The 24,388-nt window shown below is 33.1% G+C and overlaps 2 protein-coding genes and 1 pseudogene across 2 annotated transcripts in view; 2 read left to right on the top strand and 1 right to left on the bottom strand.

Moving 5' to 3' along the window:
• Positions 1–255: 255 nt before the first annotated feature.
• Positions 256–717, top strand: LOC104907256 (uncharacterized). The gene has a single exon (XM_010696162.2). It carries the CDS (start codon positions 256–258, stop codon positions 715–717), a length of 462 nt encoding a protein of 153 aa, XP_010694464.2.
• Positions 718–2,208: 1,491 nt separating this feature from the next.
• On the bottom strand, positions 2,209–10,605 carry LOC130591048 (uncharacterized; annotated as a pseudogene).
• Positions 10,606–10,690: 85 nt separating this feature from the next.
• The window catches only part of LOC104885137 (subtilisin-like protease SBT5.4), a 17,325-nt gene continuing 3,627 nt past the window's right edge, over positions 10,691–24,388 (top strand). The window contains exons 1-9 of the mRNA XM_057393939.1: positions 10,691–10,777; positions 11,331–11,438; positions 11,559–11,661; positions 15,114–15,287; positions 16,620–16,728; positions 16,949–17,507; positions 17,988–18,088; positions 18,304–18,567; positions 18,651–18,765. Coding sequence (XP_057249922.1) covers positions 10,691–10,777; positions 11,331–11,438; positions 11,559–11,661; positions 15,114–15,287; positions 16,620–16,728; positions 16,949–17,507; positions 17,988–18,088; positions 18,304–18,567; positions 18,651–18,765 — 1,620 coding nt within the window. The remainder of the gene's footprint in view (positions 10,778–11,330; positions 11,439–11,558; positions 11,662–15,113; positions 15,288–16,619; positions 16,729–16,948; positions 17,508–17,987; positions 18,089–18,303; positions 18,568–18,650; positions 18,766–24,388) is intronic.

Here is a 24,388-nt window from a genome sequence, read left to right as displayed (position 1 = left end):
TAAGAAAATGGAAACAGAAAACCAAGAAAGATGGAAAAAAAAGACAACTAATAAATGTATGAGTTATGACTTATTAAAAATGGGGCGTTATGGCCAAAATGAAACCAGAAAAAAAAGAATAAAAATCAGTGTCATTCAAAATCTATGCTATAAATTGTGGAACCAAATTCACAAAAATAACAATCTCCAAGTGAAAAAATTCACAAAATGTCAAAATTGATGGGGTCATCTCTAGTATTCGTAGTCATTATACTAATGGTAACCATCAACCTGTGCCCATTGCAAGCAGACCCAATTTCTATGGAAGTAAATCACAATGTCACGGTAGCCGAATCCGACATAACGTATGCTCCATCTCCTTCTAGAGACCCAGCATTGGCAATTTGTGCGTCGAGAATAACGTTAGACTGCGGCGTCGAGATTATTAGAAACGACGAATTCTTTACAGTTCATTTGGGGGATAAATGTTGTAGGCAGCTCATACGGATGGGTAAGACATGTAACGATTTGATTGTTCATGATCTGCTCTCTGATTTCGCTAAGTTTAAGAAACGATCTACTGAAATGCATCAAAGGAGTGATTATCTTTGGAACAAGTGCCTCAACGTCGGCACTTCCAATTCCTATACCGAGCAGAAATGGCTTTCAGGGTTTTTGGAGACTGGAAAGATAATAATCGATGTGGGGAATACAGTTGCAAAAATGCTACATGGTTAAAACTTAAAACTAGCTTTAATTTTTCTATACCGTACCGTACAGATGATATACAGAGTGCTAATATATAATATGTATGAGAAATTAACTAAATAAAGCTACTTCTAAGATCCGTCCTAATTTAATATTTTATGAGAATCATTTTTATGTTGTAGCAAATGATTCGATCTCAGGCTATATATGGTATGTACTCATGTATAAATTATGTTGCCATTAAACATTCACTGATTAATCCTTATCACTTACTATTCCTACTTACTTATCAGGATATGGTGTCACATGCTCAACTAGTGCTTCACTTTTAAACTTATTTATGTTTATGTTTTTTTTTCCGAGGAAAACGTATGTTTGTCTTCAAAAATGGATTAAAATAGTTACGGAAAGAAATTAACCTAGTACTCATAATTAGGCTAATTCTCTTTTTAAAATTGGACTTACCATTATCTAATTTTAATTTTAAAATAGGCGATCTTTTACAAGACAAACTCTTGTTTTTTTTCATAACTCTGCATTCACTTTTTTGCGGACCAATAGAAACATGTATGGCTACTTATAACGCTTACTATGCCTTTATACAAATTACTAGTTTTTGGACCCGTGCAAAAATGCACGGGAAAGGATTTACTTAATAAGACAAAATTTCCAATGAAACGAATAGTAGACAACAAATTTTCTAATGAAAGAATAAGTAAAAGTTATAATAACAAAAATTACAAAAATCTGTATGAAGTTATATATTTTGGAACACTTCCTTATAAAGAACATTTGTAGTTGTTTTGCACACATTATTCTAGAGATGGCCAACAGTGCGGGCCAATCCAGCCCATCCAACCCAGCCCACCTCGTGGGCCGTGTGGGCCGGGCTCGCAAAAAGCCCGGTCCAGCCCAGCTCGAACTGTGAAATTGGTGGGTGGGCCGTGGGCCATATTTCTTGAGCCCAGCCCACCAAAGCCCGCTACTAAAACCGCCCAGCCCGGACCACGAAACCGGTCCAGCCCAATCCATGAACCAGACCAGCCCAGTCCAAGTTATTATTGAACCAAATTGTGTATATTTTAATCAAATTGTATATATTTTAATCAAATTGCATATATTATAATTTAGTCAAATTTTAAAATAATGAAATTATTCATTAATTTTAATAATTGTATATATTTTTATTCATTTTAAAGATTTTATGTAACAATAATGAATAATTTCAATGATTAAATAATTTTGAAAAAAAATATTTCATGCCGGCCCGCCAGCCCGGTCCAGCCCACTAGACCCACAAACCGCCAAAACCGCTTCTCGAACCGTGAAAACCGGTAACAGACCGGTGTGGGCCAAGACTTTTCAGCCCGCGGACCAGCCCACCCAACCCATGAATTTCACGGTCTGGTCCTGGGCCGTGAAATCTCAGCCCAGCCCGCTCCGGCCCACGGTCCAGCCCGCCCAGCCCGCACCAGTGGCCATCACTACATTATTCTCTTTATCATAAATAAGAATTTTAAGTCATTTATTGCTCGTGACTCGGGAAATAGCGACATATAACTGACCATGACTGAAAACAGGCCTTGGTAAATACAACCCGACATGCGACAATGATTGTCCTTGACTTTTGTTTATTGTCGTGGCAAAACACACAGTTAAAGGAAATTGCCGTCTTTGAAATCTGATAGGAAATTTTGTTGAGTCAGACGGTGTTAGTGTCATTCGTGGGATGAATACCTTGTCACCAACATCGCTCCCCGAAATGACAGTAGCTTCGATCACTCAATTGCCTAAATGCTTCACTACCAGCCTCGTGCCATTACACAATCCAGATGTCTAATCAATATTACGAAGCAACATGATCGTTGCACCAACTTTTAACTTAATACTATGATTTGGTAGGCCCGAACACTTTATTGGGTCTAAGAATTCGGTAGAATATATATCATGAGCCCCTAAGTTCCCTTCATCTTTACTAATTGCATCACAACTCAAGTAAAATTCCTTATCACTTGGATTTGTGGACAACACATGATCATTTACCTTCTGAACTATTTCATTAGTTGGAGCTAAAATTGCTCTTTCTTGGAAGTATTTGGCTTCCCAAAGGTGATCAGTGAGTGAAGGGTATGTGATGTCGACAATTGATGATATGGGGTCATCTCCACCGTCTATAAGAATATCTTCAGTGATTTCAGTATCGACTTCTCCATCATTGGGCCCTCCAGCTCTGCCATCACCAACACTCAGTATCCATTCTGAGACACTAGTAGAATAAATGTATTTGCTGCGGTTAAAAAGTGCCCTATTGCTGCGTTTTTGGGCGTGCAGCAATTAAGGCGCGCACATAGGTATTAATTATATTGCTGCGGTTTTAAACCGCAGCAATATTGACAAATATTGCTGCGGTTTTTATGCCAAACCGCAGCAATATATTTATTTTAAATCAGATTTAGAAAGCATATTGCTGCAGTTTTTAGGTAAAACCACAGCAATATGCTATATTTAATAATAAAAAATAGACATATTGCTGCGGTTTTTTAAGTAAAACCGCAGCAATAGGGTCTGTACAGGTAAAAAAAAAAATTTTTTTTTTTGTATTTTGCCATCAAATTTGAAAGACAAAAACGTTAAAAGCAAATAAAACAGAACTTATTGAAACTAATAACAAAAAATTATTATACAAAATTCAAAGACATAAAAAATTCAAATTGAAATATATTATTACAATATAATAAGACAGAATATAAAAAACCAAAATTATAGTAACTAAAAAAACAGCAAAAATATTTAAGGCAAATTATAGTAACTCATCAAAAGTAGTATTCTGATACACAAATAATTACTAAACTATTGTTGTAGAATAACAACACAAAACTAATCGAACCTAAACAGCTATATATTCAATAAAAATAATATTTTACAAACCCACCACATGAAAACAGCATTACAGAGTTAACAAAAAATTAAAAATTAAATATGAAAGAAAAAATGGAAAATATGAGGAGAGTGGCTTCTTATTCGCTCACAGAGAATGGAAAATGAAAAAACAGCATTATAGAGAATTAACACAAAACTAATCAATATTAGCTTGGCGGCTTCGCGGCATCTCGTTTCGTTCACTTCGAAGATCTGGCGAACGAAAATCAACGCCGGTGGGAGATCTGGAGAACGAAACCAAAACCAAAACGAAAATCAAAACAAAAACGAATAAATAGATCTGGATAACGAAAATCAAAAACAAAAACGAATAAATAGATTTGAGATATGGAGAACGAAAATCAAGATCATAAACGAAAATAAAACACGAAAATAAAAAACGAAAAAACAGATCTGAGAACGAAAATCAAAAAGAAAAACGAAAAATAAAAACAAAAAAAACGAAAAAATAGATTGGAGATCCGGAAAACGAAAATCAAAAAATAAAAACGAAAAAAAAAATAAACAGATCTGGAGAACGACGGAAAAAACCTTGTTACTCGTGGCGAAGATTGAGACCAACGAAAATGGACGGTGGAAAGAATTAACGAACGGTGGATAAATGGCGCCGGTGAGAGGTAAGAGGAGAGAGGTGAGAGAGGAGAGAGGGTGAGAGAGGAGAGAGGAGATGAATAAATGGCGTGTGAGAGAGTGGTGAGGAGAGAGAGTATATGGGATAAAAGTCTAAAGCGGCTCAGAGAGAGAGATAAGTAAAGGGTGAAAAAACCCTAAATGGCTGAAAAAGTGAGATGGGTAGAAGTAAGAGAAGCGATTTATTTAATTTTAAAGGTATTGCTGCGGTTTTTTTAAAGAACCGCAGCAATATATTAAAATAATGTTTTTTTAATATATTGCTGCGATTTTTGCCGGAAACCGCAGCAATATATCCTGGTCAAAAAGTCAACATTTTTCATAAAATATTTGTTGATACCATATTGCTGCGGTTTTTGGCCGAAACCGCAGCAATATCTTTATTTTATATTTTTCTTTTTCTTTTTACGTGATATATTGCTGCGTATGGGCAAAACCGCAGCAATATCACCACAGCAAATAGCATTTATTCTACTAGTGGAAGTCCCTTATTTCATTAGCATAGACGAAGAAGAACATGATTGAAGTCTCATATTGCGTGTAAGCTTAAAAACTTTACATGAATACCATAGAAACATAGAGTTTAAGGTCGCAAATACTATGTCTTGCCTTGTACCCTTGGGTATAACAGGCAAAATCTATCTTAAATCACCACCAAATAGAGATGTAAATGGATCGGGTTCGGGGCGGGTGGAGCGTCACCCGCATCCATCACCCGCATCCACCCACTTCACCCGATCCATCCATCACCTGCATCCATCTCCACCTGAATCCATCCATCCATTTGTAACCGGGTTAAACGGATGGATCGGGTGATTAACGGGTGGAATCAAATAGTATTAGGAGAAGAAAGAAAAATTACTAACAAGGCACCAAACACAACAACTTTACCTCCAAATGATCGATGCAAATTATCTCGATCAACAACTTGCATAAACTTCACAAGGTAATTGGTGAGGTGGTCAATCAAGCCCAATCTGGGTTCATCCCAGGGAGACATATTACAAACAATATTATATTAGCTACAGAGCTAATCAGAGGTTATGGAGAACTCAAATTTCTCCTAGATGTGTAATCAAGGTGGATATTAGAAAAGCCTATGATTCTGTGGAGTGGTCTTTCCTTGAGACCATGTTATGGGAGTTAGGCTTTCCTCACAGTGCATTAGGTGGATAATGGTTTGTGTTAAAAGTGTTTCATATTCATTGTTAATCAATGGTATTCCCACTAAGGCTTTTAAAGCAAAAAAAGGATTGAGACAGGGAGACCCTTTCTCACCTTTTCTGTTTGAAATTTGCATGGATTACTTGAGTAGGTGCTTGGGGAGACTCAAGTTAAACCCTGACTTCAATTTTCACCCTAAGTGTGAAAAAAATCATCTTACTTATTTAATGTTTGCAGATGATCTACTCTTATTTGCTAGAGCTAATATGAGTTCCGTTGTTAAAATCATGAATGTTTTGCAAGCTTTCTCTCAAGCTTCAGGCCTTTCTGCTAGTATAGAGAAAAGTAGTATATATGTGGCAGGAGTTTCACAAGCAAAAGCTGCAAACTTGGGTGATATTGTTCAATTGCCAGTAGGAGTGCTCCCATTCAAATATCTGGGAGTTCCTTTAACTTCTAGGAAATTAAACTTTGCTCAATGTAGACCTTTGATTGAGAAAATAACTGAGAGAGCACAAAGCTAGATGGCTCACCTTCCTCTTATGCTGGAAGATTACAATTGATCAGAACCATATTGAGTAGTATGCAAAACTACTGGGGACATATATTTCCTCTCTCAAAAAAAGTAATTAAGGCTGTTGAGAGAATATATGTTGCAGATTCTTATGGACAGGTGCTGTCAATCCCTCTAATAAAGCTCTTGTGGCCTGGGCTCAGTTCTATAAGCCAAAGAAAGCTAGAGGTTGGAATATGATAGTATGCAGTTATAGAACAAGGCAGCTATTTCGAAGCTCTTGTGGGCTATGGCCTTCAAGTCTGATAAATTGTGGGTGAGATGGGTAAATGCATACTATATCAAAAGGGGGTCTATAAAAAGTGTTACTATCACTAGTAACACTTATTGGCTTCTTAGGAAGATAATAGACAGCAGAGAACTATTGAATGATCTTAGAGGCTAGGATGATGTGGTTAGGTAGGGTCAATATAGCATTAAAGTTTTGTATAACATGCTTCTGGGCAATGCAGAGACAGTTGAATGGAGGAGGCTTATAAGTAACAACAAGGCTACTCCAAAAAGCAAATTCATATTGTGGCTTACGTTCCAAAATAGGCTATATACCACTGATAGATTGATTCACTGGAACATTAAATGCAACAGAACCTGTTACTTGTGTGAGAGAGATTTGGAATCAGTTAGCCACTTATTCTTCCAATGTGAGTATGCTGATAATGTTTGGAGACCATTGCTTCAATTATTAGGGATAAATAGACATGGTCAGTGGTTTCAAGTGGAAAGTCAAATTGCACCTTCAAAGGCTCACAGTAGGAGCAGAAAATCAAGACTATATGTCAATTTGTTCACAGAGGCAGTATACATGATATCGCTCAATTGTAACAAGAAATTGTTTAGTGGAGTTTGTTTGCCATCACCCCATGTACTGTAGTCAAAGAAATTGTATTCAAAGTAGCTGGGAGAAGTGATACTAGAGATAGGGAATTGTTACTATTCTAGTTTTTTTGACTTACTTTGTTCCTCTCTTATTGAGTTGAATTGAAAGTATTGTAGCTTGGTGTGTTATCTCTATTTTTTGTAGCCAATAAAAATTTTGAATTGCCGAAAAAAAATCATAAAATCATAATTTTAAATAGTATTCTCAATTTACACAATGTATATATTCGGCTAAAAATGGGAGGCCAAAAAATCACGCTATCTATCTATATAAGGCTGACATTCCGACTAAAATTACTTTGCAAATTGAAATTTTGCGTTATTAACTTTGATTACAATAGCATAAAGTTTGAATCATCTAATTAAAAAGGCGTTGAAATTCCTTTTAGTTTATTAGTGACTCCGATAACGTTAATCTAATAAGTATTCGAATTCATTTTGGTGTAATAGTACCTTATTTCCTATTTAACCTAACACTTTTCTTTTTAGCCATTTCTTTTGAATCTACACATTGGTTTCTTTTTCATTTTTTAATCTAATAAGTAGTCCCAACATAAACCAGGTTTATATGCATCATCTCTCCATCAAACAAGTACACACCTCACATTATCACACCATCAAGGACCAAAGTAGATGAACAAAAGTACAAAACACAATAAAGTACTCTCAAACTTTCCCTCTCCTCTTTTCCTTTTTGCCCCTTCTTCTCCTTCTCATTATGAAATTATTATGCAAAAAGCCAATCTTTTTTTAGTAACAAAAATTTAGTTCGAACAAAACCAGTTTTTAGAGTTACAAAAAATGAGTTTCTACTGATTTCCTTACATAACTAACAAGTTTTTTTACCTATACATAATGCATGGGAAGTTTTTGTTTAATAAGATTGTCAATCCAAATACTAAATCATAAATTCTGATATCATAGATAAAAAATCAATCTTCATGTGCAAGTGTTAATACTGTAAGAGTTCGGGCTAGCTTTTGTAGTTATTATCGTGGTGTATACCAATTTTTTTTTTTTTAAATGTTGATTCAAAAAGTTATCACCCTGCCTACGTATTGCTTGTACGACTAGTGGCACTTAGTTGTTCAACCGTTTTCACTCCCACTCTTGTTGTCCCACTACAACTCCCTCTATTGTTGTCTTACACGCTGCTACTACTCTACACCAGACCACCACTACAATATACACTTCGTGAAGGTTTTGAAATAATTTGTCCGTTAATATACACTTTGATATGAAGAATCGTAAACAAATAATTTCTACAAAAACAATTTCGATTAATATAAAGAACTAATATAGTCATGAAAGATTTGTTTCAAAATTTTGTTGTCTATACGTAGTTTTTACTAATATGTATTAATAATAATACTATTAAAATTAATGCATTGGATACTCTGAAAGCAAGATGTTGCATTAATTGTGTAGCAGACCAAGTATTATTTACATAGAAATATCTAAATACTAAACGTGTAAATCACAACTATTATTATGAAATAGAAAATTGTTATTTACATCAAAACGTGTATAAATCAATATGTACCATAAGTGTGTTCATTCTATTTCGCCTGAAATTTTATTACTTTATGTTCAATATTTTTTCCCACTTGTTGTGCTTATCGAGCTAATTGAAAAATAAACCTAATTATTAAATTTGTCTAGTCAATTTTTGATGTGTAAATGCTTTTATATCTACTATATATAGAGAGATTAAAATTTTAATTAGTATTCTCAATTTACAAAATGTATATATTCGGCTAAATATGGAAGGCCAAAAAATCACGCTATTTATCTATATAAGGCTGAAAATCTGACTAAAATTACTTTGCAAAATCGAAATTTTGTGTTATTAACTTTGATCACAATAGCATAAAGTTTGAATCATCTAATTAACGAGGCGGTGAAATTCCTTTTAGTTTATTAGTCATTCCGATAACGTTAATCTAATAAGTATTCAAATTTATTTTAGTCTAATAGTACCTTATTTCCTATTTAATATAACACTTTTCTTTTTATTAGCCATTTCTTTTGAATCTACACATTGGTTGCTTTTTCATTTTTTTATTGAAACTTGTCCCTTTTACTTTCTTCTCTTTCTTCATCCGTGTGACCCCCTTTCTAATTTTATAAACCACCTTAAATTTATCCCTCCACCTTTTTAGTTTTTCTCTCTCATTTTTAGACTTAATATGTGGTTCTCCCTAAAGTAAAGTGATTAATTAAAAGGGAGCAAAGGTCACGAAATAGGTGCCGCTAAAACAAGTACGCAACTTTCTTTATTAACCCAAATTAATTTTTGCCTTATTGGATACACTTCATTTCATTATTTTTATGATAAAATTAATATTTTTTTGAGGAACATACTGAAAGATAGACCTCCTTTTAATTTTCCTTTTCTTTAAACTTAAATTTCAAGTATAGATTATGGTAACATTAGTTAATTAGGTTTTAATTTTCAATTTTTTAAATCTTGAGTAAAATTATATTGAGCCTTCAAATTTATATTACACGCGTGACAATAATCAAAATAGTAAAAAAAACAACTTTATTATGCATTAATGCTCACCAAATATAGATGACTAAAACTTCAAATCTAAATTGTGGATGCTTAACATGTGGCAAAAATTTTATTGCTTTATAGCGCAAAAAAATTCAGAATAAGTTTGCTTACCTTTAGGGTTTTATCAATTTTAGCTTTTTCCTCTTCAAAAAGTGAGGAGATAATGCAAAACGTGGAATAGGAGCAATTTTTTTTAATGGGGAAGCAAATACGAAAGATATGTGATTTAGGAAGGTATTTCAAGATTTTAACAACAACGAAAATAATGGAATATGTAGTTCTTTTCTTTTTATTAATTGGGTAATTACTAATTCAAATTGCACGAGTTCTATTTGTGTGGGGGAAGAAGTTCTTTTCACTGCAATCTGTAAATAATCTTATGTGTTTTATGTGTCAGCTATATGTAGTTTAACTCCAGCTGCACCTACATCATTGTGTATCCGGGTCTACCATCCAAGCTTTGCTTATTAATAAGTGGATATTAGATTTAAATTGATCTTAATAAGTTAAATATAGGAAAGAAAAATGTAGCTAACATACCTCTAATAAATCTCTTAATGTACTCATTATATATATCGAACCCAAAATAATTTTTTTCCCATTAATTAGTTGCGTAACATAATATATTTTGGGTGTAACATGTTACACCATAACTTACTGTGTAACAAAATCTCACACGTATATAACGACATAAGACTCTAACAAATGATGACATAACTATTCAAATAAGTTTCTTTTTACAAAAAAAAAAAATTGATTTTTTGATTGTTATATGCTATAACAATTACACCCAATAATTTGTGAAAAGTATATCAATTTTTAAGGACAAACCACTAGTCACATAACCTTCTAAAAACAACCCAATGTTTCATGTACAATAAATCTATTTGCACCAAAATATGAAAAGAAATATATATAATCAACAAGGAGAATAATTCGGATAAAAAATTTGGAAAAAAGTATTTGAAAAGCTCTTCGCAGTGTAAGAGCGATACACTTGTAATTAATCTTTGGATCTAAATATTCAAAGAATGGAGAACTATTCCTTCTCTAAATTTGGAACCTTTCTTTTTATAGAGAACTAATTATAGAACTATATACTCTTTAAAAAAGTGTATTACTATCTCTCTGATTTGAATCAAGAAAACTACATACAATTATCAAGCTTTCTCATTTGAGCTCGAGTAAAAAAGAAAAGATAAAGAGAGGAAAGAGTTTAAGGTAGACGATAAGAAAATCAAATATACATAATTTTAATAATGAAAATTCTAAAGCTTTTAAATTATTTTTTATCACTAGTTCTTCTGTCTTCATTGCAGCAAGTACCTATCTTTGCTTACCCTAAGGTAAGTTCTCAATCTGGCCATCTTAATTTCTTAATGATAAACATGATTTTATTAATCATAAATCATTTAAAAACAAAATTATTCTACTTAAATTAGTTGTCACATTACTAATTTACTCCATCTGTTTCCTAAAGATCTTATCTCTTTCCGTTTAAGTGCGTTTTCAAAAGATCTTCGCCCTTTTACTTTATTCCTTATTTGGAATTTGTTTTTCCCTTTTTACCCTCTCATGTCCATATCATATGGTCCACCATTACATTATTAATTCAATTTTACTACCTTTCTCTCTCCTACTTTAACCCCTTTTTATTTGTTTATTTATTTTAACCCCTCTCTCTCCTACTTTACCCATCCCACATCCCACACAACTAGATCCTCCTTGGTATTTGTAGGAACAGTAACAAGGAAGATTTTTAGGAAACGGAGGGAGTAAATTACAATTATCAATGTGACTATGAAATCCATATACCCCTAAAGAAATGAAATCCATATAATAAGGCTAGTATATATTGAAAATGTTGATTGTAATTTTGTTGATATTTTTCATATGTAGCACTACATTATCTACTTAGGATCTCACCATGCGGAACCTCGTTTATCATCTAGTTCTGAAATTATTACAAACTCGCACCATGAATTGATTTCCTCAGTATTAAGGAGGTATGAGATACAACTTCTTAAATATATGTTTCTTATTACTTCTTTTATATGTTTTTTATTACTTCTTTAATTTCTCTTTTTCTTAATGAGTACATTTATATTTATATTCATGAATCTATGTAACAGTGATTCTAATCCTTCCGAAAGGATGATATATTCTTATAACAAGATTTTTAATGGCTTCGCTGCAACTTTAAATGAAGAGGAGGCCAATGAACTTGCAAGTAAGACATATGATACAGATTAATATTAATGTTTTTGTTCAAATTTAGCTTTCTTAATTAGTTCACCACACTCGCTCGCGTTTTGTTCTCATTTCTTGGTTAAACATTAAAGTTTTATTAGAAATATTACAGATAGTAAAATGACGATAATAACTTTAGCAATATATTAGTATCTTAGGAATACTTTCAATAAGTATATAATTAGTATTAGGAATCTATATTACTTGATTATCCGTAACATTCCTAATAAAGTTCAAGAGAAATTATTTACCATGCTTAATAGAGGTGTCCGAAAATACCCTAACCGAGTTACTTGATCCAAAAGAGGCACGATAAGGGTTAGGCAATAGACCCCATTTTTATATTTATAGACTACTAGGGTACCCAAATTATTATTTTTGTGTTACTTCAGTGCTCCCACTTGATCAATTATTCCTCAATTCTCATTAGGGGTGCGTTCGGCTGTGAGGAAAGTCTTTTTTAGGAAAATTATTTCCCTCTATTTGCTTTGGTGGGATCAACAAAGGGAAATTATGGGTTAAACTTCATTGTCCAAGGGTAGAAAATTACTTTCCCTAGGGAGGCAAGGGAAGCCACACTTTCCCCACTCTATTAAACAATAACACAACATAAACACTGGAAAATGAGTTCAAAGGAAAGTCATCAACCAAAAAATTAAAGGAAAATTAGAATGATTGAGTTTTTCGCTAGATGTTGGAAATATTTTCTATCCAACCACACACCCTAGGTTTTTATTTTAATTAGCTTTCACACTCAACTTCTATTTTCTTCAATAATTATTTTTGCTTTAATCTTCAATTATTCAAGAATGATTGGTTTTGTAACATAATGGATAAATTTGTTCAGCCAAAAATATAAGATTACTTACCTCAATTTTATGTTTTAGTGGTGTGGTTCATCACAAAGTGTTGATAAGAAATTGAAGATGCAAAATTGTTTTTTATTTCCACATCAGCTGAAACAAAATTACTAAGAGATAGGCAAAATAGTAGCTAGAGAAACTAAATGGAGAACTAAAGTTAAACCAATGTTGTGCGACAATATGTGCTTGTTAACCTCAAAGGAGGTTCTTGGAAGGTGTAGGATGGGCGACCGCATAAGGCCCTGGTACTAGAGGGCCCCCGAAATTTAGTACTTAACCTAGTAACTACGAATATACTAGTTAAAAATAAAGTTGAGTAGTTGGTAAGATAACGGGTTTTTCATCAACCGGTATATAATTCGAATCTTGGTGAGTCTGTTTTGTGAAGGATATTGATTTTTTATCTTGACATTTTTTTTCTACCGTTCTTTTTTCCTAAATTCATTCATCCCATCTTTGCAAATCTAAATTCTTTCCGATATATAAAAAATTATAGTCTTATAAGGCATTGTTTGATTCATCTGAGTTACTAAATTACGAAAATCAAAATTTGACAATCTTTACTAATATATAACTAAACATATTAATGATACATATTTTACATTGGCACACATGAAAAGAAGATATGGCAAATCCTTTTGGAAACGGAGGATATACTATAGAACTCTATTTAAAAAAAAACATGACAATCCTATTTGGTATTATTCATGCTCCTGTAATGTTCCTCTTTTATATAGATGATGTATAATTTTTTTTAATGTTTGTAAAATTAAGTGAAGGTTTACCTAATACTTAAGAATGGGAAAGTGAATTCAGTATGTTATTAAGAAACAGTACTCTTTAAACCTTTTTCAAACATTATTATAATAAAGGGCAAAGAGAATAGGTTTTATAAAACATATTCGGAGCATACCATTTTTTTGCTAAGCGCTCTACAAAGTTTATAGAGCTATAGATAGAATCCTTGTTTATGCTTAGTGGTAGAGAACAATTGTCTGGCATAAGCTCTCTCTATTCCTTTCCTGAAATTGGCAAAAAGAGTAAATAACAAGTGTCATGCTTAACCCTTCTGTTTTGCATTACAATAGAGAACATTTGCATGAGACAATGGTTTTTCTTCTTCCCTTTTTATTAAAAAAAACACGCCTAAAATCACGTATTTCAACATTCTTTTAATTCAATAAATTATCCCTTCAACTCTTCTCGAAAACCTATATGTCCATCAATTCCAACAATTACAAAGCAGATGCAGTCAACATATGATTTTCAATATACTCCATAAACTGGGAAAAGAACATCAACGTATGTGAACTAAATTCTATAGATAATTGAGAAGTTGTAAGTCTTGTAACACTCTGACCCTAAACGGGCTCGATTCTATCTTCACTAATGCAAATCTAAGACCAATAATTATCCTCCCATACCAACACAAGTTCTTCCGATGTACTTTTCCTTAAGTACACCCTGATAAATTTCATAAAAGGTCACCCTTCTGAAGACTACTCCCAGCCAAGCAGGCTTGACTTTGGAGTAATTTAGGAAATGAACTCTCTAAAAGAAATATATTTTATTAGTATAAGTAGTCCGCTAAATGTCTTTTAAAACAATAATCATGAGGGATTTTAAATACCCCACTTCAGGCAAGCAACGACCTCGTTTCAATTAGGACTTCACATGTCCGTCCCAACAACATGTGGTTAGCCCCAGTCTGATCACTAATAACATATTCGACCACAACCAATTATATAGCTCCAGCATCCTCCTCGACTAGGCAACTAACCTTGGAGTCGAGTTTATCATTAACCAATGCGTATCTTGGGCCAACAAGTGTCCTACAAACAAAGACAAGTTCTTACGGCACATTTTGTCATCACTTTTGTGCATCATGATAAACATCCTCGGTTGTAACCCATCCTAAGACTACTCCTACCCAAGCGCAGTTAACTTTAGAGTAACTTAGAAAATGAGATTTCTAAAGAAAGATGCATCTTAGTATTATAAGTAGCCTGCTAAATTCAATTTAAATCAATCATGAGAGGTATTATAGAAGCAATTAGAGGAAACAAACTCAAATCAACAATAAAATTTGAGAACTTTTGAAAAAACATCAATGTACATGACTTGAATATTATTATTATTATTATATTATCATTATTATATTATTATTATTATCATTATTATTATCATTATCATTACTAAAAGTTATATATAATAGTAATAAAATAATAATACATAGTAATACTAGTAATGCATGGAATTAAATTTTTGTATAATTATAGATTTATGAGGGTATGAGGAAGAGGTGGTAACTCAGTCGAGTACCACCTCGAATTTTAGGACATTTTCCAAGGGTTCGAATCCTCATCCCAACAATATATTAGGGCATTCACTTGTAGTGGCAATGTGCCTTTAGACTTGATCTTTCGACTTGTACCCAACCTCTGTGTTAATGTGCTCTGCATGCTAGTAGCCTAGTAGGGGTTGGTATTCAGACTAATTATCTTTTCTAATAAATAAAATAATAGATTTGTGAGGATATGTATAATTTTACTTGGTGATTTTCTTGCAGAACATCCTAATGTTGCATCGATTTTCGAAAATAGAAATCTTAAGATGGCAACAACTCAATCACTGGATTTCTTGGGATTACATTATCCGCCAAAAGAGGCACCAGAATCCAAAGATTCGATATGGGAGAAAGCAAACTACGGAGATGGCATGATCATAGCAAATATTGATAGTGGCAAGTTTTTTTTTGCTTTTCCCTTTTGGAACTGACAAGTTTTTTTGGCGTTTTCTTACCCATCTTTTCATATTGAAAAAAATCAACAACAGTTCGTTCATTTTGAAAGATCTATTGTTTATATCAAAGCGGTCCCAACTTTGTGCGAGTTTCTTCCCAAAACGGTATTTCAAATAAGTTAACTTGCAAAATTGGTCATCAGATGAATATATGTGTTCAAATAACCTTTTTAGCATTTAACTAAGCTAAAGAACCGTTTTGAGAGCATACTCCCAAAAAATTGAGACCACTTTAAGATAATTAAAAGTTGGTACCTTTAAAATTGAACACCAACCACAGTTTGGATCGGGAAGGTCAATTTTTCCTTCTATATTTGAGAGTGCTACTAATGGAGAATATAGAACAATCTAATAGAAATAAATAAGTTACTAAAATGAATATCATTTGGGCATATTGTTTTCTGGGTAACAATGATAGGAAATCACTTGGGGACTCGTATAAGGATATGTCAGTTGGGTACGTCCATATATTGGTTTGAAAAAGGCTATATACACACTGTTTGGTACCAAATAACATTGTAATACTTTGTTTTGCCTTTTTTTGGCAACTAAAATTTTCGGTTGTGCAAACACACGCTTTGAATGTGCAAGTATAAGTTTTGATGTGCAAGTTTAATTTTAGATGAGTACACATACTCTTTAGATGTGCATACCTAATCATTGGATGTGTATAAACACACATTATGGATGTCAAGCATGATTTTAGACGTGCAAATATAGTCTTGGATGTGCAATATGTTGTTTCCATGTAGAAATAGTCTTTGCTTATGCAAACATACGTTTTGGATGTGTAAGCATACTTCTTGTATGTGCAAATCCGCAATCCAAATGTGAAATATAGGTTTTGCATGTGCAAATATGCATCTTAGATATGGGAACATAATTTATGGATGTGCAGACATTGTATTTAGATGTGCAAATATAGGTTTTGGATGTGAAAATAGTATTTCGGATGTGCAAGAATCACTACTTACTTCGATGTACACTTGTTAGGTGAATCAACAAAAGTAAAAAAAAAAAATTGTCAAACTTGTTTGGTACTTAACAATTTGTTAAATAGGGGGATTCTATCAACTTCATAACAACAACTTAATAATGAAGAAATATATTTCACTTTACAATTAAAAAAGATTCAGAATCTTTGATTACTAATTGTTTTTGTAAAAAAATAAAATGAAATGTATATACTCAAATAATCAGTCATTTACGGGTTTTTTACTACCTGTTAATAACAATTTCCTCCTAACAATTATTAACATATGTTTTGGCACAGGTGTTTGGCCGGAAAGTGAGAGCTTTTCTGACAAAAGCTTTGGCCCTATTCCCAAAAAGTTTAAAGGAGCGTGTGCAAATGAGCATGATCCAGCATTCAAATGCAATAAGTTAGTGGTTTCAATTTAGCTTATTAGTTTGAAAAATTAATATATAATTACAATTCGAAGTTGTGTTAAACAACGAGAAACCAAGCAAATCTTAGTTTTGGTATAGTGGTAAGATTTTGTACCTCACAATCTTGACTCACAAGAGATACTACGCTTGGGTAAATTAAGTTGTGCAATTAATATTGAATGTATTAATATACTTGTCGTATACGTATTTCAGGAAGTTGATAGGAGGGAGATACTTTTACAAAGGTGTTATGATACAAGCTAAGTCAATGAACGTGAGCTTTAATGATACGTTGAGCCCTAGAGATGATATCAATGGTCATGGCACTCATACACTATCAACAGCTGGAGGTAATTTTGTCCCTGGAGTTAGCTGTCATGGACTAGCAAATGGGACTGCAAAAGGAACGGCACCAAAATCACGTGTGGCAGCCTATAAAATAATATGGAAATCTCTAGTCCCTGATGAAAAAGCTATCACTAGTGAAATGGATATGTTGGCTGCTTTTGAAGCTGCTATGGATGATGGCGTAGATATCATTAATTTGTCCATGGGACCAAATGAATTTGTGGAATATACAAAGGATGCTGTTGCAATTAGTACTTTTCATGCTATGAAGAATGATATTCTCGTAGTCGCTTCTGCATCAAATACTGGACCATCACCACAAACAGTTGAAAACACAGCCCCATGGGTGTTAACTGTTGCTGCATCAACTGTAGACAGAGAGATTTCTTCCTACATCATTTTGGGAAACCATCTAAAGATCAAGGTACATACATGTTTATGTTTGTGACAACCCAACACACACACACACACACACACAACACACACAACACACACACACACACACACACACACACACACACACACACACACACACACACACACACACACACACACACAACACACAACACACACATATATATATATATATATATATATATATATATATATATATACTTCTTCTATTATGAAATTCATGCAAGAGCTTCATTTTTCAAGCACTATCTCGGTTTTTCTTTCTAAGCTTTGAATGACCTAATTAACCCTCCCTCCAGTAAAATAGTACACCAATTATTTCTATCACATCAACTTTTTACAGTAAATTAAATTAATCCCTACCCTACGTTATACAACCTAGATTTCATACGTCAACGAACCTTACTATTATGGTCGAATTTACTGAAATTCATATATATATAGAATTGTGCTCCTAACTACTCTAATATCTTTGATTTAACTATTGTAGGGTAAACGATTTGTTGAACCTTTAGGCCCGATCGATGATAAATTCTACCCATTAATCAATGGTGCAGAAGCTCATCTTCCTAACGCTAATATCACTGATGCGTAAGTTAGCTAATTCCCTTCTTTTTGCTTTATATCCTATCTTATACAATTAATTATCATGTCGATAATATAATATAAGCCAGCTACAAACCATTATGAAAAATTAGATTCCGAAATTCATAAATATTAGTTATTTGTTCCATTATACTTGTAGTTTGAATTTGTTTGATATCAAACATGTAACTTTGTTTGTCTGATACGTATTATGGATCTAGTTTATGGTGTGGAAGTTCAGCTCTGGATCCCGCCAAGGTCAAAGGAAAGATTTTAGTGTGTCGTTATACATTATTCATTACAGAGTCCGCAATGGATACTATTGATAGCGTGTATGCTAGACAACTTGGCGCTGCCGGTCTAATCTTAGCAAGTGACGAGAAGCTAGGATCACGCATTTTACAGGGCCAAGTTCATCTTCTCCCAACTGTTATTATTAATTACAAGGATAGCGAAACTCTTTTTGGCTATATCAACTCCACAAGGCAAGATCTATTATTAACTCTTAACTATAATATTTAATTTCGATTTGGGCTAATAATAATAATAATTACATTGCATGTGACAGGAATCCTACTGCGTCATTCACTACAACAAATACTTCATTGGGAACAAAGCCTGCTCCGATCATGGGTTGTTTCTCATCTAGGGGTCCAAGCAAACTTAGTCCTGGAATTTTAAAGGTTCAAATCCTTCATCATCATCATCTTGTCTACTTATGTAACTGTTATCTTATTTGACCTGGGCAAACATAACTGACAAAGAAATTAACTTAGTGACCAAGTTAGTTACTTAATTACATACCCATTCTTCTTTTCACTTTAAATTTAAAGTAACTTTTCAAAAAATATAATAACTTAAAACTTGACTTTTATTTCTATTAATGTATGAGAAAAGAAGTTGATGCCATATCTATTTAGATTTATTTTAAAATTTGTTTTAAATATAGGAAAAATTGATCAAAATAATTCTAGATCATGGGCTTTTTATAATCCTCATTCCTAATGAGGAGTTATGTCTAAGTAACCCAATTATAGGGGCTTCTTTCAAATATACTCTTTCTTCTTTCTTTCCCACATCTGACATGTAAGAATTCAAGTTATCCCACCTAACAAACTAGATACAAAGAACCAAAGAGAAAAAGAGGGAGTACACTATGTTCTTTTTCTACTCTATGTTTGTTTCTTACCTAGAAATATGATTTGAAATTTTGATTGAATTTAATTTTTTGATTTTTCCAAATTTAAATTAAGGTTCTAACTTCTAACTAATGAAGTAATCTATGCGTTTAAGACAACTATTTTGATATGATTGAGTCAAATTTTGATTTTTCATATGGATAAAACTTGGTTGATGAGTGGGTAATTGAGCCATTACTGATATAATTTAATGTAAGGGGATATCCAACTCAACATTAAAAATTATTTTTAATTATCTGTTAGGAGTGGGTAATCCACCAAGTGGCCGGGTAGATATAGTATGTCCTCGATTTTCAGCTAAAGGTCAGAACTGCTTCTAGCCACCACCAAGACAACCACTGATGGCCCTCATGGTTAAGTGTAATTGGTTCATGTTAATTAAAAGCTTAATTAAATTCATTATCAATTTATAAGAGCTTAAATTCATCACTTCCTCCGTTTTAAAATATAAGGCACACACAATGTTAAAGTTCGAACTTTGACCGTTAAATACTTTCAATTTATGTGGATAAAAACTTTAAAAAATTGATATTATTATAGTATTTTCATGACCAATCTAACGGTATAATTTTTATAATTTTACTTATCATACTATGAGAGATATTTATGATCAAAGAAAATTTTCGTAAAGAGAATGCTTTATATTTTGAAACGGAAGGAGTATCAATTACTACACCTATGACCAAACCACTAGGTAGAGTGTAGACAATCTACTATTAATAGAACATTAAAAAAACTATTAATTATGTTGAATTAAATTTCATAACCACTCTCAATAAGTCTTTATTAGTGATGGGTAGTCTACCCGGCGGATAGACAAAGTTTTTTCCCCTCGAATTCATTTTTGGTGCAGTTACAAATCATGGTTGCTAAATGCAACCTCACTTTACTAATGCGGCCTAGTAAAATATCTAAAATACCCCTCATAATTTCATTCACCATCTACCAATTTCTGCCTAGTTTCTCCCTCTACCGTTTCTCTGGCTTTTTTCGTTGTACCAATTTAATTTATAATTATTCCTCCATTTTCGAGTGATTTCTCCATAAGAACACAACAAATTCACTGATTTCTCTTCCTCCTTTCTCCATTTTCGTGGTTTCAAAACAGCAAACAGCAAATTGCGAGTTACAATTTGGAAGAAAACTGTGAAAATTATTGAAGGTTCAAATTTCCTATTTCGTGCAATCTGCAGGAAACAGAATAGACTGTTTCGTGCAATTTGCATGAAACAGAATAGACTGTTTCGTGCAATCTGCATGAAACAGAATAAACCATTTCGTGCATATTGAACGAAACAGTCTATTTGGTTTCATGCAGATTGCATGAAATAAGGCAAATCGATGCATAATAATTAGAGATGTAAATGGATCGGGTTCGGGGCGGGTGGAGCATCACTCGCATCCATCACCCGCAACCATCCTCACCACCCGATCCATCCATCACCCGGACAAATCACCACCCGAATCCATCCATCCATTTACTTTCGGGTGAACGGATGGATCGGGTTATAATCGGGTGAAATTACCTCAAAATAATGCTAACCATAAAATTTCAGAAAAATAAAGTTTCAACCGACAAAATCATAGATTCACAACCACAATTCAAATTAAGCGTAAAATCACAGTAATTCGCATACAGAAATTAGGAAAATTAGGTTGGGCATTGGGCTTTTAGATTTGGACATTTAGCTGGGCCTTGAGGATTGGACCTAAAAAATGTTTTTTTTAAATAAACGGGTGATGGGTCGGATTAATGGGTCAGGTGATGGATGAAAATTGTCCACCCGAATCCGATCCATCACCCGCATCCGTTAATCCGTCACCCGTTCACCATCCGTTTAAACCGGGTTTTTCACCCGTCCATTAAGACGGATGGACCGGGTGATCGGGTGGTCCACTGGATATTGCCATCTCTAATAATAATCGCCCGATAATGCATAATGACGAAAAAAAATGAACAACAATTAGATTGAAATTCGCTTGAGTCAAAATTATCGTCCATTGAGTATATTAAAATTTGTGAATTAGGTCGTCTATGAAGTTTTTTCCTCTAACAGTTAGAAAGGAGGAGGAGAGAATATTTTGAGAGAGAGAGAGAGAGAGAGATTTTTATATAAAGAATTTGATTATAAGGGTTTTTTGGGCTGCGTTAGTAAAGTGAGGCTGTGTTTAGTAACCCCCATTCAGACTTGCATTTTTATATTAGAGATTGCTCATTTTTTTCTAGGTTTGAGCGAGGTTGACGGTGATCGATTTTAGTTGATATATTATTGAAGGTCGATGTTGTCATTGCCGAGTTAAGTGTTGTGGTTGAATTTGGTTGAAGAGTAAAGAGCACGGGTTATACTTTAAGCCGTTGAAGTTCATGAGCAGCCGAGCAAGGAATTTTAGAGAATCTAGGTGATGAGTAGGGAATCTCTATTATATATCACAATAGAGGTGGAATATAAAAAAAATAGAAAAAGTAAAAAGTAAAAATAAAAAAGAAAAATGTAAGTACTTAATTAATTAAAAAAATAAAAAGATAATAAAGACAAAGCAAAAAGATATCATTTAAAATTCCTAATTTAGTGGGATAAACTGATTAAAAACATAAAAATTCATGATTTATTAGATGTATTTAACAATTAATTTAATTTTCGACATGCTTTTGCATGCATCGAGTGCATGACTGGTTATAGAAAATATTGGCTGGTTATAGAAAATATAGGTGATGAACAGGGAACAATGGTAACTTTGGGAAAAGGAATCGTTTTAGGCCATGCACTGTGAAATGGAAAGAGAGAGAGAGTGTGTGAGAAATTACTTGTTTAATCAAGAACAAGTCGCACCAGAATAATTTTTGAGATGTCTCCAATAGTTGAAAGCTGAAACTATTTTAGAATAACTTGGTATTGAGATTATGAAAAGTGAAACTGTTGAAGTTGGAATTATCGTGGACAAACATTCCTCAAACATATATAAATATTAAAATTGTCTATTATTACATAATTACAGGCCAATTACTAATTCTCAAAGCATTGCTTTTAGTTAAAATGAGTTACTTTTAAGTTAAAAGAGGTGACTTTTCAAGTTGAAATGGGTTACTTTTGAAAAAAGAGTAACTATTAACCCTAAATTGGTCACTTCTATACAAGTAATAGTTATATATTTAGGAGAAAAAATTATCCTTGTCTCACAATATTTATTATACACTCATTTCATTCAAGAACTTTTTATTAAATATATAGTGCAAATTTTTTTATTTTGAATAGAAGAAAAACCCTAACACAAAGAATATATTGTTAGGAATAAACATTGTAGGCGCTAACAAATCAAATAATCAAAGAATAATTTGCAGAAATCAATAAACAATAATAAAGAAGTAGAACAATAAATAACATTCAACATTACCGTGAAAACCCTTCTAACAGGGAGAAAACCACAAACACTGCACTACGACTTTGAATATGAAATGAGATACATAGAGACTATTCGATCTTTCTAGACTCTCTAATCTCTCTTAGAAGTCCCTCGAAATGAATTTCTCTCTTAATTAATAAATTTTTCGACCTTGACAGCCTAATAACAATTTTTGTAGGTTACTATTATAGTCCAAGTGAAATACGTAAAATCGCAAAATATTGAATTTCATTAAGGAGCTCCCGCTCCTTCTTCATTAAGAGTGAGCGTTCTACGCTCGCTCAAAATTTCTACCTCGAATATGATAAAATCGATGCACTGAGATATTGGCGCTCCTCTAGGTTACTCCTCTCTATTTAGTTATTATTCAACAATCGTCACTATAATTCATGATTTATGTCTACATCCATATAACCAATAAAATCCCACTTGGAGACCAGTATAAATGACGATTACTTCTCGAATAAATATAGTCATCGATCCTGATTTGTCATCATCACGTTTCATATATCACCAACACAAATCTACTTGCTCATAAAAAAACCCAGATTGAGACCTCACTCGACCTCGAGTCTCGATCATTACAACACAACTAAAAGGACTCTTCATAGTTCTATAAGCATTCCGGCGACACTACCATCCTAACAACCCTTCTTTAGGATCCATTTCTCAAGCACCAGTCTCATGTGTGCCATCTTCACCATTTTTATTCCACGATCCTCTATAGAAAAAAGAGACACCAACTTTAACCCTACAGTATTCTTCATAAGCTTACTATATACAAAATTCTGACCGATAGACACCACCCTTGGTGAAGTTTCCCTTCTCCCTTCCTTTGCTACCTTTGTCATGTTCCTTTTGATGAACATCACTCCACTACTTACTTCTCGAGCTATTACAAGAGCAACCATAACAACTTTTCAGGAAGCAGTCTCGAACTCTACCTTGTAGCAGGTTGTCAAGTTGACTAATAGATATCAAGTTTTTCTTTGGATTAAGGATGAACTTAACATCCTTAAATTGAAACATATGCATACTTGCAAGCTTCAAACTCACATCTCCCTTGCCCTTTAACCTTTAATGGTCTACTATACGCAAGGTACACCATTCCGAGCTTCTCATATCTCACGTTCTGAAAAACTCTTTGCAAGGCAAAAACGAAATGAAGAACCGAAATCCAAGATCTGTGAACTTGTTAAGTTCAATGCATTGCATACAACCAAAGCATTAGGAAGATGCTCCGTGATAGAGTTTGTCCAAGCATCACTTTCTTCATCACTATCTTGATCCTCATTCTTCTTTTTCTACCCCTTATCGGTTTTTTGCAATTCACTTTCTCATATAGTGACCTTTATATATATATATATATATATATATGTATGTATGTATATATATATATATGTATGTATGTATATATATATATGTATGTATGTATTATTATATATATATATGTATGTATAATATATATATGTATGTATGTATATATATATATATGTATGTATGTATATATATATATATGTATATATATATATATATATATATGTATGTGTATATATATATATATATATATATATGTATGTATATATATGTATGTAATCCCAGCACTCATGTTTTGCCTACCAACTCTTCCACTGCTCTTACCCCTTGACTTTCCATGCTTAGATCTCCAACTGTGTCTCCTCCCGTTGCAGAATTCATCATCAAT

Source organism: Beta vulgaris, chromosome 4 (assembly GCF_026745355.1).
Source record: "Beta vulgaris subsp. vulgaris cultivar EL10 chromosome 4, EL10.2, whole genome shotgun sequence".
NCBI lineage: Eukaryota > Viridiplantae > Streptophyta > Magnoliopsida > Caryophyllales > Amaranthaceae > Beta > Beta vulgaris.
This window is presented reverse-complemented; position numbering and strand designations above follow the sequence as displayed.